This window comes from Nycticebus coucang, chromosome 12 (genome assembly GCF_027406575.1).
Source record: "Nycticebus coucang isolate mNycCou1 chromosome 12, mNycCou1.pri, whole genome shotgun sequence".
Lineage (NCBI taxonomy): Eukaryota > Metazoa > Chordata > Mammalia > Primates > Lorisidae > Nycticebus > Nycticebus coucang.
The window spans coordinates 37,500,815-37,517,388 of record NC_069791.1 but is presented as its reverse complement, the minus strand read 5'-3'; the positions used below and the strand labels follow the sequence as shown (position 1 = coordinate 37,517,388).

The following is a 16,574-nucleotide window of genomic DNA, read 5'->3' as shown; positions in this document are numbered from 1 at the left end:
AAAATCCAGAAAAAACTACAATAATAATGTAATACATTTAAAGATGTCTATTTTTTTACCTGTATTATCAAATATTATATTTTCTTTACTGTAAGAAAAACTCAGTATTTTAAAAACTCAGTATTCCTGATTAAGCAGAAAGGAAGTATTTTATGGTGTAGAAAAACTACTATAACTGAAATAAAACATACTCCTATTATTCTTGAGCAAAAAAAAAGGGTTGCCTCAAAAAAATACAATCAATAATGCTGACATTTAAAGACTTACCTCAAATTTAAACCATTCCGAGTTCCACTGAGGGTTGAGCGACTTGAGGTACACATCTGTTTTAAAGGTAGTATTACCAAATTTTACCTACAACAGATAAGAAATTATTCAAATATAAATATGAAAAATGTGAATTAAAGTAAACTTTAATGTTGGCCAATCAATGGGAGAAGGATTAACCATGGAGGGGGAGAAAAGACTTGTCACCTTCAGAGACAAGGGTAAAAGTATTAGGGGTCCAGGTAAGTTTGTAGAATATACCTGAAATAAGGGACTAATCACTGTTCTGCTTGATCAGCTCATGAAAAGCTAATTTCCACAATTTCTAAAAAGCTCCTAAAGTAGTAAGAAAAAGATCAACAGCCCAATAGAAAAATGGGTAAAGGATGTGAACAAGTATGTCACAGAAACAAAAATATAGTATCTTTAACCATATCAAAAGACGATCAGCTTCATACAACAGAAATGCAAACTAAAACATTTTTATTTTTATTTATCAGTTTGGCAAGTATCAAAAGGTTTGAAAATAGTATTGGTGAGACACTGTAGGTGGGAGTGTACGCTAGAATAATCTTTATGGAAAGCAATTTGATAACATATCAAAATTCTAAATCCCCATACCTTTTTAAGCCAGAAATTCTATTATTTAGAATTTATCACACGGAAGTTTGCAATGACATACATAAGCAGCATTATATAAGCAAAAGATATATATCAAAATGACCCATTCATCACTTTCAAACTAGTTAAATTAACCGTGATAAAATAACACAAAGCAACGCTAACAGAAGATTGAAGCGACTCTCATGCACTGATGAAGAGCAATATCCAAGAGACACCTTTCTACTGCAGAACAGTGTATATGGCATTCCTTGGGGAGGAGAAAAATGAAAAAAAGTTGGAACAGATCTAATAGGTATGTGGCTAAATAGTCACAGATTATTTCTAGAAGAATATATAAAAGAGGTTGGTTAAAGAAGGGCAGTGAAAGGAGGCTGACTCATTTTGTAGCTTTTGAATTTTGAACCATACATATGTTTTATCTATTTTTTAATGTATTGTTTTAAAATTCAAAAATATCAAAAATTTGACTGGGCACAAGGGTTTACACCTGTAATCCCAGCACTTTAAGAGGCCAAGACATGAGGATCACTTGAGGCCAGGAGTTGGAGACCAGCCTAGGCAAGCCCCCTTTCTCTAGAAAAAAATAAGTAAATAAACATTAGCAGGCCATGTTGGTACATGCCTGTAGTCCCAGCAGGCTGAGGCAGGAGGACTGTTTGAGCCTAGAAATTCAAGACCATAATGAGCTATAATCCAACCAATGCTTTGCAGCCTGGGGCAACAGAGAAAGAGACCGTCTCTACTTAAAAAAAAAAAAATCGTGAGTAAAATATGCAAATGAAGAGAAATATATGTACAAATTCTATATAAAAAAGTAAAAAATTAAAAATTAAAATAAAATTCAAGTGGCAATAACTTTATTTTGATTCAAGTCCTAGAATTCAGATCCACTTCCAGGAATTTAACCCACAGAAGCCTTCCTCCCAAAATGATGTAAAAACCTAAATAGTCATTCAACGGGAAAGTAAGTGAATAAATCAGATGCAACCCTACTAAAGAATGAAGTAATCATATGTACTATTATGGGAAGATATCAATCACACAATAACTGAAAAAGTAGCAGATTATATAAACTATGATTCTATTTGTTTGTAAAAATAAAATGCACATAAGTTTGTTTTTTTCTTTTTTTTTTTTAAGGAGGAGAGGGAGAGTAGATGAATAAAAACCAAAGAACTAACAGCAATTATCTCTGAAGAAGGGATTAATAGAGTGTAGGGAATACAGGACAGTGTAACAAAGAAGCAAGGCTTTCAAGTTATACTCCTGAGTATTCCAATCTTTTAAAATGAAAGTATTCGTGTATTACTTGTGTTTTGTTCTAAACCACAATGTTAAATGAAACTGAATGACAGAAAAGAAACGGAAGAGAGATTCTTGTTCAGAATAATTTAATAAATTATTAATTTAATTCTCATTACATTTTCATATTAAAGTAAAACACTGAACTGTTTATCTAAAACCGCTCTATTTGAAGTAAAATGTTGGGATTTATAAAACAATTCAAAAACCATTCAAAAGGCAAATAGATTTAAAGGTTTTGGCTCAATTGCCAAAGCAACACATCATTTTTCAGTTGTAAGTTCAGAACCCTCTTCATTTTTGTCACACTATAGCAGCTGTGCTATACTGTGCCCTTTTGGGGGTCAGCTGTCCATTCTAGCTATAGTAAAGATTGGATAGCCCCCAAACCTCACTAAACAAACAAAAAAACAGTATTTTAGAAAAAGAAAAAAGGCTAGAGTGTATTTTGGCAACATTGTAATGGTTTCCCATCTAGTAAAGGAGAATCACAGTTCATTTGGTATTGTTTAAAGTAAGTTTTATTACTCAGTAATTCAATTAATGCCTTACAACTCTGTTAAAGAACATCAGTGATTTTAATGAAGATTCCTCCAGCAAAGCAATGCCTTCTCTTTCCCCATTCATTTGCTAAATTACTCGGAGAAAGTTATTCAACTTACTTAAATGTTTCCTCCTCTGAAAAGCAGGACTGTGGAAGGCATTACCTGAAATAATACATATAAAGCTACCCAGCAAAATGGCTGGCGCCTAGAAAATACCCATTAAATACTCATTTCTTTTCTTCTCCCTATTCCTTCAATGACTCCTGGAAAAACACAAAGTGACAACGTAATTCAGCCAGTTTGTAACACACACATTAATACTGAGATATAGTTTCATTAATACTTCCTTTATACAGAACCCCATACTATTCATCCTAGAGATTCTTGCAAAAATAATCTTTTAAGCATGACTTGCTCTTCCCTGCCTCCTTAAATTCCTCACATCATATGCAGTAAAAATTCTCTCAACCAGTGCAACTGGGACCAGAGTTTAGGTCAGTTAATAGAATAGCTTGACTAAAACAAAAAATGATTAAAAAAAAAAAAATGTAAACCATAAACATTCTAAGATAAAACAAAAAAAATTCCTTTCTCTTTTAAGGTAAGTTTAAGACTTTGTCTTTCAGTAAGGGTCCACTGTTGACAAAGAGTACTGTATCCTTTTTACATAAACCACATTCATGAAGTATCATCTGTGTTTTCGGTTTGATGTAGTGACAGTACTTAAAATCACTTATAAAAAAATATGAACAAAGAATCTTATATTTTTTACAATCTTTTCTCCATCTAATTCAAGAGCAATTTTTAATGACTCTTTCTGTAAGTCTTTACATAGCATTATTAACCTCCTTTTCCCACTCATTTCATCAACTTATACTATAAGGTTTACATAGATTAGAGTAACAAATATGGCTGACATATGCAGATTTGAAATAAAAATAAATGCCTCTTAGTAAAGTGTATCAGCCAACTAATGGGAGACTCCAGGCACACCAGAGTAGTCCAGGTCATAGGGGTATTTGAGAATATGCGTTATGGGAGGAATACAGAGCACTGGGGACTGCGGCAAGCCAGCTAATGGAAATTGGTTAAGAGCATCAGCTATACAGACTTCTAATTTTCAAGTTGCTCAGTAATCTGTATCCTCCTTACCTAGCTAGATTTAATTCCCACTTCTATTCAACAAGAACCCTCCCTTCAATTACATGTGGTTTATCCTGCCTTTTGCTTTTACAAAGTTTATCCTATTCGCCTTGAAAGCACCTCTTTTTCTCTCTGCCGATGGAAATTTTACCATTCTCCAAGCCCAGCCAAAAGATTTCTCATGACTAGCATAAGCTTCATTCTCTCTCTCTCCTATGAGCTTATAATACTAGTCTACACCAATTTATACCTATATTGAATTGTCTTTCATTATCCTTTTCCTGATTTAATTTTCCTATTTCTAACAGACCATTCCTATTACTACACAAGTATGTTCTAGGATCTTCTAATTTATTTAAGTGCTAAAAGCTATATACTTCTCAAATACCGCACAATTTTTTTTTTCCCCTTCATAGCCATATTTCTTGAAGCAGTTGCTTCTGCTGTTTCTACTTCCTCATTTCTGCCTACTTTAACTCTCTTTAATTACAGGCTTCCCTCCTCACTATGCCTCTTGTCAGGATTAGTAAAATACCCATTAGTATTTAATCAGTGACTTCTCTGTCCTTATACTTGACCTCTCTCCGTGCTATTTGATAGTTGAGGGCTTCTTTCCTTCAGAAACTTCCCCCTCTTGCCTTCCAAGACATTACTTTCTCCATTTTTCTCCCATCTCCTGGCTCACCATCTCAGTTTCCCTCCGGCAGACTTCCTCTTCCTCTAACAGACCTCTTGCTGTCAAGTTTTTTCAAGAATCTATCCTCCTCCTCTCTCTCTTTCCCCCCTTGCTGTCAAGTTTTTTCAAGAATCTATCCTCCTCCTCTCTCTCTTTCCCCCCTTGCTGTCAAGTTTTTTCAAGAATCTATCCTCCTCCTCTCTCTCTTTCCCCCCTTAAGTCAGAGGTCTGCAAAAGGGATAGGACCAATTCCCAAAAAGCTTTAAAAAATTCTACCAGTGTTTCGGGGGGAAATAGTGGCATTATTTATAAGTAACATTAATATGTAGCATTTAGGTGATGAAGGGCCAGAGTTGCTAGGTATCCTACAATAACAGAGTCCCCAACAATGAAGATTTGTACTCCCATGTTAAGACTTTAAAATGTCCCACCAAATAGTCATGTGGGCAAGAAATTTACCTAGACCCTAACTCAGTTTTACAGATAAAAGTATCATGATGGGATTTCAATATGCATTAATTGTTAAGAACTATAACCATCAAGTAAATCCAGAGGTAAGCTTTTTCCTATGGGTTGACTATTTGGGGAAATCTGATAACCAATGGCAATGAAGATCTGAGACACCAAAACTACACAACTTTCTCACTATATGTGAGGAGCAGTCTTATTCATTCACATGATTTTACATAGGGGTCAGGCACCGTGCTGTGTCCCAGCTTTATTTTCTCCACAGGAGGCACTTCTTACTATCTAGTATACTTTTACTAAATTGTCTTCTTTTTTGAACTCTCTTTTCCCACTAAAATTTAAGTTCCAGGACTGAAGAAATTTTTGTTTTATTCACTGCTGTATCTTCATCCTAGTACAGTATCTGATACATACAGAGACTCAAAAATACTCATCATCAACTCAATCTGTTACCTCACGTTTTACGCTGTGGTCACGAACAAGTACTTCCATATTGAAATAATAACAAAAAATACCTTTACTTCAGGTATTTTAACCACTATGTTGATTTGTTCTATTGGTTGAGTATAGATAGGTTATATTAGCTAAAGAACATCATGCCAGGATAGAAAAAGGTAGATTTCAAAATGCCTGTATACAGGGGGTGCTAGGTCTCACAGAGGTGAGAAATCAGGGCCTGCATGAGCTCATCTTTAACTCAGACCTCTCTTTTGAATTCCAAAGTCACAAATCCAATTGCATTCTTGACAACTCCAATTAAAGGTCCTACAGATATCGCTAACAAGCTCCAGGGGAAATCAATTCTCCTCATTCAATTTCTACCATCCACTTAGATTCTCAGAAAATTACTTGATGACTCCAGAAAGCTTGGAGTCATCTTTTAGTCTCCTTTTCCAGGTCCCCAAATCTAGTCTACCAACAAATCCTCTCTAGAGTCTACCTTCAAAATATATCTGCAATTCATCCACTTCTCTCCGCCACCAAAACCATCATCTTAGCCCTTATCACTTGTTATTTGAACAATAATAAAACTTCCTAACCAGCCTGTTTCCTCCCTGTCCCCTTTAATCCATTCTCCACATAACGGAAGTGCTCATCTGAACTGCTTCCCACTGAACTTGGAGTAAAATTCAAACTCCTAATCGTGGCCTGTAAGGGGCCCTGCCCAATTGGCTGACTATCTCTCCACCTTCATCTTACACTACCCTCTCCTTCACTCACTACATACATGCTGCCGAGTACATTCTCCTTCCTAAAATACACCATGTCTCCTCAGGGTCTTCCCTCTGCTGCCAAGCTCTTCAGCCTCTCTCTGCTCACCCTTGCCCCTACACAGATACACTCACTCCCTCAGCAGCTGCCTCTTTTCTCGAACAGCAGGTCTTGTGCTTGACTGACACTTTCTCAGAGGCCTCACCTGATTACTCAACCTAAAGATGTTCCCTATTAGTCACTTTCTATTGCTTTCTTTCAGGGCACTCATCACTATTTGTAATCACATATTTAATCATTTCTTACTTTTTAAATGCCTGTCTCTCCCACTAACATATAAGCTCCATAAAAGTGGGAACCCTGTCATTTTCACCATCTATATACATTGGTTAGATCAGTGACTAGAGCACAGAGCCCTGCAAATAGCAATTTGTTAAAAGAATGAGTCATTCTTGAATGCTCCCCTTCCTCTCCAGCGAAATCCACTTAGTTATCAAAACCTAATTATTTTAAATACTCAAGAAACATCTCTGAAACTTTCTTTTTTTTTTTTTTTTTTTTTTGCAGTTTTTGGCCAGGGCTGGGTTTGAACCCACCACCTCCGGCATATAGGGCCGGCGCCCTACTCCTTTGAGCCACAGGTGCCTCCCTGAAACTTTCTCTTTTAATCCATTCCCATATATTGCTTAAATAATTTTACCACCTTAAGTGAGATCCCTGCCTCACTTCTCATCTGTCCAGTCCATCAATAATATTACCCTTCCAGTCATCCTATAAAGAAATGATTTAATAGACCTGAAAGTATAAACTAACCTTTGGTTATCTGTGTATCCCCATTACCTAACATCTGGCACAAGAGCACTTGGATTTTTCTCAAATGAAAATGAAATTTGGGATTAAAGAATCATGATGACAGTATGAGGGGCGGTGTTGGGGGGACAGGAAGAACTGCAATTATTAAGTTAGAGAACCTTTAGGGAACATCAAGAATATTTTTTGAGTAGAAATCAAGTTGTACATTACCATTTATCATCTCTAAGCATTAATAGCTCAAGTGATTATTGCTCTAATGCTCTGGCTCATCACAATTTTTATTTGGCTTCTTTCAGGTTCTGTGTTATTACTTTCCCTTTCCGGGCCCTAGGCCTGTGCTAATTTGCATGACTTTTAAAGTAGTCATTAGCAATTCTGCAATTTAAACCAATGGCACTTAATTGACTTTCTACCTCAAGGCACTAAATTACCCAAAACAGCTCATCAGACCTACCAGTCTATACAAGAGCAGAAAGTGTTACAGTTGTGTTTTAGAACTTACACTGATGATTCAAACAGTATTAGGCTTAAGGGAGAATCTCCTCCAATGGTAGGGCTCCACTGCCCAGAAAGGATTGTGCGTACGTTCTTAAACACGATGTCCACCACTCGGGGTTGAGGAATCACCCCCTGGGTGTGTTTGTGTGCAGGTGTGCGTTTCCGTGGCTGCGCGGCCACGCCCTGGGCTCTCCTGACCCGCAGGTGGCCCGTTAATGAGTCCTGACATCAGGGTCACCCTGGCATGCAGAACAGCAAGAAGCTCCCCGCGGACGCCGGGCAGCCGTGCGCCCAACACATAGGCAGAGGTCTCAGCGGTCACCCCTCTTGGGAGAGCTGGCCGAGCACGGCAGGCAGGGAGGACAGTGGAAAGGGAAATGTGCGCGAGGGGCTGGGGGCGAGGTGGTAGATCCTTCACAGGGCTTGGCGCTCCCTGTGTTTTGAGGGGCAGGACCTTGCACCAACCTCCACGAAGGCATCAGTCAGGTCACTAGCACGGTCCATCACAGGCAAATGGCGCCCGGCCACGATTTTCACCTTCAGCTTCCCAGGCATCGTCTCGGCTTCGGCCTCTGGTTAAGCTCCTGCAGAAACAAACAAACGAGTCTGCGCCCAGCGCGGGGCCCGGCGGGGATGGGGCGCAGGCGCGCGGAGGGCGGCGCGCGCCGGCGGGGGCGCGCGGGGTAACTGACAGCCGAGGACGCGCGGGGGCGGCGGCGAGCGCGGACGCCGGGATGCCGCGGCGCGGGGCGCCACTCACTGTGAGTCTACCAGGAGAAGGAGGGTCGTCCCGCGCGGGCGCCGAGACCTCATTCCGGAGAAGCGGCCGGAGGAAAAGCCCAGATGGATTCTTCTACTCTGGCCTCACCGTGCTGGAAAGAGAAGCCAAACCCAGGCGGCATCCCGTGGAGCCTCGGCCACCCAGCTAGTGTTTCTCCTCCCCCCAAAATGGCGGCTCTCGGGGCGTGGAGGAAGCATCGATCACTCGGCGCTCTGCCCACTTAGCAGGGGAGAAAGTAAATTCCCCGAAACTGGTTGAAGCCGGCGGGACTAACTTGGAGGAAGCTGGTGGACAGGGAAGTGGGTCGAGTCCTGCATCATCCACCTAGGGGGCAGGGGGTGGGTGCGGTGCTGCAGCCCAGCTGGCAAACGCGCTCTCCCCTCAGGGCAGCGACTCCGCTGGGGCCTCCCGAGCCGCGAGCGCCGCGTGTTGGAAGGGTTGTGACAGAAGCAGCAGACGTGGGGATGTTTTCAGTCGGCCTTTAATGAGCCGATATTGACTCAAAACCAATTTGCCTGGTTTCTACCCGGAAGGGTACAGGTGCGTGTGATGGTTTTTGTTTTCTACGAAATAGTGTGAGAAGTATGAGGGACATCTCGGATAATGGATTAAGTGTTATTTAGTGAATCTTTTGATCTGTGCATTTTTTGAAATCCAAAGTCACTGGCCCTTGAACTTTTAAACTGTCTCATTGTGCTTATTAAGCAACTACAGGCTTAAAGATAAGACCTACCTTGCTGGCAGAGGTAGTTCAGGGTCTCCGACCGTAGGAAAGTTTAATAAACCTCAAGAAATGAATCCGAAGAGCATTAAACATTTTTAAGAATTGACCCAGATATATATGGGTAAATGTGCTAAAAGGAGGCATTATCTATAAGATCAGACTATCTGAAAAGGATTAGGGAAATTAAACAAAGGACGTAACACAAAGCACTCCAAACCGAATTTAAAAGCCAGCATTAACAATACGTGGTGTACCCATACCAAATGCCAAAATCAGCGTTCACAGTGCGGGTGGAAAGATTGTAACCCTGGAATCGGCAGGAATGAAAAATTTCCAAGTGAAGATGCCAGTGTGGTATCAACAGGGTAGCTTACTCCAAGCAAAGTGATGTAGAATTACCTTTGCAGGGCAAAAATTCCTTTTATAGAAGGAATATGGTTCACAGATGTAAGAGTAAAGGAAACCATAACCAAAAGAACAAGGAAATGACTTCCTCAAAATAAAAATCTAAAAAGATAAATTGCTGGCTTTTTGAACTAGAGAAACCATTATCCAAACTATGTCAAAAAGATAGAGGCCATAGTTCCCATGCAAATTTCCACCTGCAGCCTTTTCTGGAGCCTGACCTTTCCCTTAAAATGCCCTTGCCAAATTCTGAAGATTGGCTACAATATGTGATAAGTGTTTTTTTTTTTTTGTATTGGTGGTAGGACTGAAATAGCTTTTTCTAATGAAATTCAAGTATTACAGCTCGGCATCGGTAGCACAGTGGTTATGGCGCCAGCCACATACAATGAGTCTGGTGGGTTTGAAACCGGCCCGGCGGCTAAACAACGATGACAACTGCAACAAAATATAGCTGGGCGAAGTGGCCGGCACCTGTAGTCCCAGCTACTTGGGAGGCTGAGGCAAGAGAATTGCTTAAGCCCAAGAGTTTGAGGTTGCTGAGAGCTGTGACGCCACAGCACTCTACGAAGGGCAACATAGACTGTCTCAAAAAAGAAAGAAAGAAATTAAAGTATTAGCGCATTACCAGTTTCGTTTTTTAAATTCAGAAATGTAAAAAGAAAAACTAGTTTAAAAAAATGAAGTTTACCATTAATCTTAATAAAAGATAATGCAGTGTATTACAAGATGTTGTAATGTAGAAAATATTTGCAAATTGCACAATTAGAGGTTAGCGCTCAGCTTCCTAATTAGTAGACTGTAAGGTACTTGTACATACCTGTTGCCCTAGGCTTCGTCAAAAGGAGATTATAATTAAGATGCTTCCTGAAGGCTGTTTTTAGTAGAATTAAGCTTAATTTTAGTTTAACTGTTTCCTAATAATTGTACTAGTTTGTTTTAATTAATGCTGGGAAGAGTGCTGAATTTCCTGAAAACATCATCTGAATCCTAAGTACCTTATCCTGCCCCCTCCTTCTTTTTGCATTTTAAATTCTACAGTAACAACAAGAGTTGACATACTGCTTGCTGTGTACCATCTACTGAATTCTGTGCTTTCCAGCTTTTAAGCCTCCCTAAAATCTTACGAGATAGAAATTATCAGCTTTCATATTATGGATAAGGAAACTGTGGCTTTGCAAAGCTGTGGTGATTACCTAAGATCACAGAGCTGATAATGTTGGAGTCAGGATTTAAATTTAGGCAATGTGATTCCAAGAACCCATGCTCTTTACAGGTTACAGTAGAATATCTTGTGCGTAGTCATCCTAGTAAACACTTATAAATTAATAACTCAGTTCCAAAGTCACTTCTCCATCTTCTCTGATCTCCTTCCTAATAAACTTCCACCCTCCACTGTCAGCTATCTACTACTGAATCTAATACATGTATTATTGCACTTTCATATGGTAATTATTCATCTTTCTCTCCCCTGCTAAACTTTGAGGACCTTGAGGGAAAAGATTATTTCTCATGTATCTCTCAATTCTCAGTTCTTTGCCCTGTGTCCTTCGTTCAATCAACAAATACTTGTCGAATTATACTGAGTAACAGTTACCACCGATACCCTCACTTCTTTGCTCTCTCTTCTTTCCCGTTTCCTAACGTGTTCCTCCTGATCTTTCTCTGGTCTCGCTAGATGAAACTGTTCACAGGGTTCTGTACTTGCTGTTCTCTCCTCACCTCCTAAGCACTCCCATCTGTGTTTAGCTACCATCACTCTACAAAAAACAGCTTTCATTAATCATTAACAATCCCCAGTTGCTAAATCCAATGGACACTTTTCAGTTTTCATGTCACATGACTCAGTAGCATTTGACACTATCAACCACACTCCTGAAAATACTCTTCCTCTTGGTATTCGGATACCGTGCTTCTCTTAGCCAGGTGTATACATCTGTCTTCTCAGCCTACTCATCGCCCTTACCTATTAAATATGTGTTGCTCTCAGGTTCAGTTTTTGGCCCTATTCTCTTCCAGCTATACTCTCTTCCTAAGTGATCTCATCTGTGTTCATAATTTCAACATCCATCTGTTTAGGGAAGGACTCTCAAGGTTTTGTCTTTAGCCTCTTTTTTTCTTGGATCTTGACCATACATGTAATTCTGTAGTTCCTATTTCCATTTGGAGTATCAAAGCGACCTCAAAGTTAAAATGTCCAAAACAAACCTGATTTTTTTATCTTCCCCATAGCTACAACAGCAGCAATCACCACAACAGCAAAAATACTAACCACCTTCTGCTGTGTTCTCCACCTCAACAGTGGCAACACCAACGATGTAATCCATTAAAGCCAAAAGCTCACTGATTTAAGTTTGAAGGTAGATAGAAATGACAACCTGGACTCACTTCAGTTACTTTTGCTTTGATTTGCTTCCAAAGCAGTAAATTAGCTGTGCTAAAATTGAAAATGTAATGAGTAGGCAGCGAGGTAGATGCATTTTCCCATTGGTTTTCTCCTAGCTCATGAAGGCATCCCTGATGTACTGTGGGGATAAAGGCCAGATTGAATAAGATATCCTTCAGACTAGAAGATAACTGAAATAGAACACATTGCTTTGTATCATCAGTGCACTCAGTGAGCGGTGGTACCCAGGTATCACGGGCAGGTACTTTCTTATTGTGCCAGCACCAAGACAAGCTTCCCTTGTTAGTACCTGTGCTGCAAAATGTGAAGACTTTCCACGTATGTCTACTTAAAGGCTTCGTGGAAGACTCTAACCACAAAGATAACTATCTTTAACTCTGATTCTTCTTCAGCCCTGACGACCAATTAATCACCACATCCTTTTGTTTACAATTCTCAAAGATGTCTCAAATTCATCTATTTTCCACCATCATCTATCACCCGGATGACTAATACCCCTACTACCAATTCTTGCTTTTTTTGTAATGCATTCACCACAAAGTAGCCCAAGCAAGCATTTTTAAAAAGCAAATTTGAATAAATATCAAAGGTGATGAATATCCCAATTACAGTGATTTGATTATATGTATCAAAATATCACTTGTATACCAGAAATTTACACATCTACTGTGTGTCAATCAAAATATGTTATTGAAAATAATAGCAAACTTGTAGCACTTGTTCTAGGAGAATTTTTTGCCAAAGACCAGGAGATTCTCCTTTATTGCTGTCTGACCTTTTCTTTATATGAAAGTACTTAAAATGTTCAGAATTTAGATTGGGTTCAGTGGTTCGTGCCTGTAATTCTAGCACTTGGGAGGCTGAGGTAGGAGAATAGCTCAAGGCCAGAAGTTTGAGACCATTCTGAGCAAGAACAAGACCCGTCTCTACAAAAAATAGAAATATTAGCTGAGCATCATGTTGCACACCTACTGGGGAGCCTGAGGCAGGAGGATCACTCAAGCCCAGGAATTTGAGGCTGCAGTGAGCAACGATTACACCACTGCTCTCTAGCATGAAAGACAAAGCAAGAACCTATCTCAAAAAAATAAAACTAAAAGTTCAGAAAGTCAAGAGACACACCAGTCAGAGTCACTTTTTTATTTTATGTTTGCCTTGTTGGATTTCTTTAATGGACCTTGTGTTAACTTTTCTCCTACTGCTAAATCATTCCATTTTATTTTAACATTGTCTACGAACTGAAGAAAGTTCCAGTTTACCCAATATGTATAATTAACCCAACATTGTACAAATATCCTCTTACACTTTTCCTTTGCCAATTAAGGAGTACTAATAATTAGAGTTTTTATAGTCCTATAGGTCATTATCTTCACAGAGGCACTAGTTATAACATCAATTAGATTAAGTTGACACATAATTTCCAAACTCATTTGTTAACTTCCAGTCTTTTCCTGTTAGAAGAGCCACCTAATAATGCAGCAGTCCCCAATCTTTTTGACACCAGGGACTGATTTCATGGAAGAAAATTTTTCCACAGACAAGTGTTGAGGAGATGGGACAAGAGGCAACACTCAGGTTGTAATGCTCTGTGGCCTGTTTCCTCACAGGCTGTGGACAGCGCCTAGCCCAGGGATTGGTGACCGTGGTAACAATGTATCCAAGGTACACTTGGAAAGCAAAGGTAGACATGCACTAAATCTGTAATGAGCAGTATACCACAATTCCCAAGCTGAACTCACTGTAGACTAGCCTGGTCTAAAGAAGTACTGACAGGTGGACAGTTACAGGTTACTGCCATTGACAGGAGGAAGGAAAGTGAACTGTGTGCATAGCTATTTCCCTGTACTGTTTATGTGATATGGTACCTATCCAGTCTGTTCCAGACAGCCACATGAGAAGTTTCTAAACTTGGCATAGATTATGTTGCTACACACAGGAATAAGTAGCACCACATTATAGGTACCATGCACGCAGGCACCTACTGTAATTCAGATGAGGTAGAGTTGAAATTTTAGCCTTAAGTAGCAGTACTTGTTGGCACCATATTAGAATAAGAAAAGTAAGTTACATTAAAAAAAAAATTCTTTTTTTTTTTTTTTTGTATATTTGGGGGATACAGTGTGTAGTGGTGACTTTGGAGCTCTTAGGATAACCATCACCCAAATTGTGTACACTGTACTCATTAAGTCATTTTTCATCTCACATCCCTTTCCCTCCCTCCTGCCCTTTCATCTCTTCTACTTTCCAATCAATTATTCCACTCTCCATGGCCCCATCTCACTTAGCTCCTACCTATAAGTGAGAATGAGGTATTTGACTTCGTGTCTGAGTTATTTCATTCTGGAAAATGGCTTCCGGTTTCATCCATATTGCTGCAAAAGACGTGATCTCATTTTTTTTACGGCTAATATTCTACAGTGTATGTACACCACCTTTTCTTTATTCATTCATCTGGTGAGGGATACTTGGATTTATCCCGTATTTATTTTGCCATTGTGAAAAGCGTGGTAATACCCTGGGACTTTAGTCACTACTGCTCCCCCTGGTGAGGGATACTTGGATTTATCCCGTATTTATTTTGCCATTGTGAAAAGCGTGGTGATACCCTGGGACTTTAGTCACTACTGCTCCCCCTTGTGGCTTGGCTGCCAGGTAACTAATCTATGTCTTGCCTCCAGCTTGAGCAAAGAAATCCACCATCACCACCCCAAGGTGAGAAAGGTTTTGCTCAAATATCCCTTGACTCATACTACCTAGCTTAAAACTCTTCAGAGTCTGTCTACTGTTTACCTACCTAAAACTCTTCAGAGTCTGTCTACCGTTATTAAAATAAAAACCAATAAAACCTTCAGATCATAGAGTCTTATGGTCTACATTACCTACTTTCTAGCTTTATTTCTAGCAATTATCTATGCAACTGCCCTATTCCAACTACACTGGTCATATTTCAACTGCAAAAACGCCACACCATGTTCTATTTCTTAATAGTTGATACCAGAGTAACTGTAGAGGTATATGAAAATACATAATTCAATGTGTTCCTCACTTCATAATGCTTGGAATTTACATCACAGGGAAAAAGTTAATAGCTCTGACATGTAAAGAACTTCTAAAACAGCTAAAATTGTTTTGAAAAATGGACAAGGAATATAAATAGAAAAACAAAGTTAAACGACCTTTTACCATAATAAAAAAAAAAACAGATCTTTTACCACATGAACAGATACTATCATAAGAAAGATGCAAATGAGATGTCGTTTCTTACATATCGGGTGTAAATCCAAACGTTTGACAACATACTTTGTCATAGATTGCTGCTGGGAACGCAGAATAATATACCCTGTATAAAGAATAATTTGACAATATCTAAACAATTAAGTATGGATTTGTGCTTGACCCAGTAATTTCACTTCTAGGAACCTATTCCAAGGAAACACTAACAAAAACACAAAAAAATTCTGTGTACAAGATTATTGATGGCAGCCCTCTTTGTAATAGCAAAAGACAGTTGCATATCTCCACCAGAAAAAAAACTAATTGAACTAGTATGTTGCATATTTGAATAATTTGCAGCTTAAAATTAATAAAGAACACATATACATATGACAATGGTGTAATCACCAGGATTTACTGGTTAAGGAGAGATTGCGACATGACGTGTTAAAGTTTAATGTTTCAAGAGTCCATCCACAACTTTCCCTACCTTTTGTTTTGTTTTTCTGATTTAGACATAAAAACAATGGTTTGGTGATAAAAATGTGTCAAATGGCTTATGAAGTGAGTGTATGATGCCCCATAATCATATCATTGTATACAGTTATGATTTAATAAAAAAAAAGAAAAAAAATAAAAACAATGGTTTGATATATTCATTAAAGATTAGAAATTTTGTGAAAAATAAGCAGATGATCAGAGTGATGACACCTTAATCAATGATCTCAATTATTATATTAACAAGATGTGAACTAAGAAATAATGAAAAATAGTTCATGGATGGCACCTAGAACTTGGAAAGTTTTTACTTAGGGTAAATAAAGCAAGGAAGTTAGGAATGGAAGCCAATCACAGAACATAATACTTTTATTTAGGTGTGTCATTATGTAACAAGCTAAAATTGTTATTCTAAATACTTTCACAGCAGAAATCTTAATTTAGGGAGCAAAGGCTTATCTCAGTACTCTTCAGACTTTGCCTCGATAGAATCTATCTTTAGAGAAGAACGCACTGCTGGGCTTTGGTGGTCTCATGGTGGTGAGTAGAATCACGGACATGGTGGTTAGGAAGAACAAAGCATCTTCTCCCTTGGGGGCTTTTATCTTTATTAATCATTCTCTTTTAAGTGATCATAAAGTCACAATGTTTTTGCTTAAAATATCATTCTGCATAATGTAATAGAAACTTAGTAAAAGCTTTGGATGTCTGACATTCTAAATAAGGCACAAAGTTCAAAATATGAAAACCCATTTGCCCTCTCAGGGAAACCTAGAAATTGCCAGGTTAGCTACAGAAGAATTTGTCTAAAGCTTTTGTTCATCTTTCACTGAGCCTCTTACTAGATTCCACACTTAGGTTGTTCCAACCTCCTTCCACTCTCCCCAAGCTTTTATCCTGCTTCTATTCGTGGTTCTTTTTTTAGAAAGAGCAAAAGTAATGCCTAGGTTTCAGATACTTCCATCTGCCATCTGGATCTAATGTGCCACCAAAAAAAT

The 16,574-nt window shown here is 38.8% G+C and overlaps 1 protein-coding gene across 23 annotated transcripts in view; it reads right to left on the bottom strand.

Moving 5' to 3' along the window:
* Positions 1-10,303, bottom strand: part of C2CD5 (C2 calcium dependent domain containing 5) — a 97,170-nt gene extending 86,867 nt beyond the window's left edge. For 6 of the 23 annotated variants that reach the window (XM_053555580.1, XM_053555582.1, XM_053555584.1 and 3 more), the window contains exons 1-3: positions 8,309-10,296; positions 8,014-8,132; positions 268-354 (exon numbers count right to left, since the gene is read on the bottom strand). In XM_053555580.1, the coding sequence (XP_053411555.1) occupies positions 268-354; positions 8,014-8,103 (177 nt within the window). In that variant the 5' untranslated portion in view covers positions 8,104-8,132; positions 8,309-10,296. Of the gene's footprint in view, positions 1-267; positions 355-8,013; positions 8,133-8,308 lie in introns of all 23 variants that reach the window. The other 17 variants (XM_053555575.1, XM_053555590.1, XM_053555570.1 and 14 more) reach the window with 7 other exon arrangements.
* Between the last annotated feature and the right edge of the window lie 6,271 nt (positions 10,304-16,574).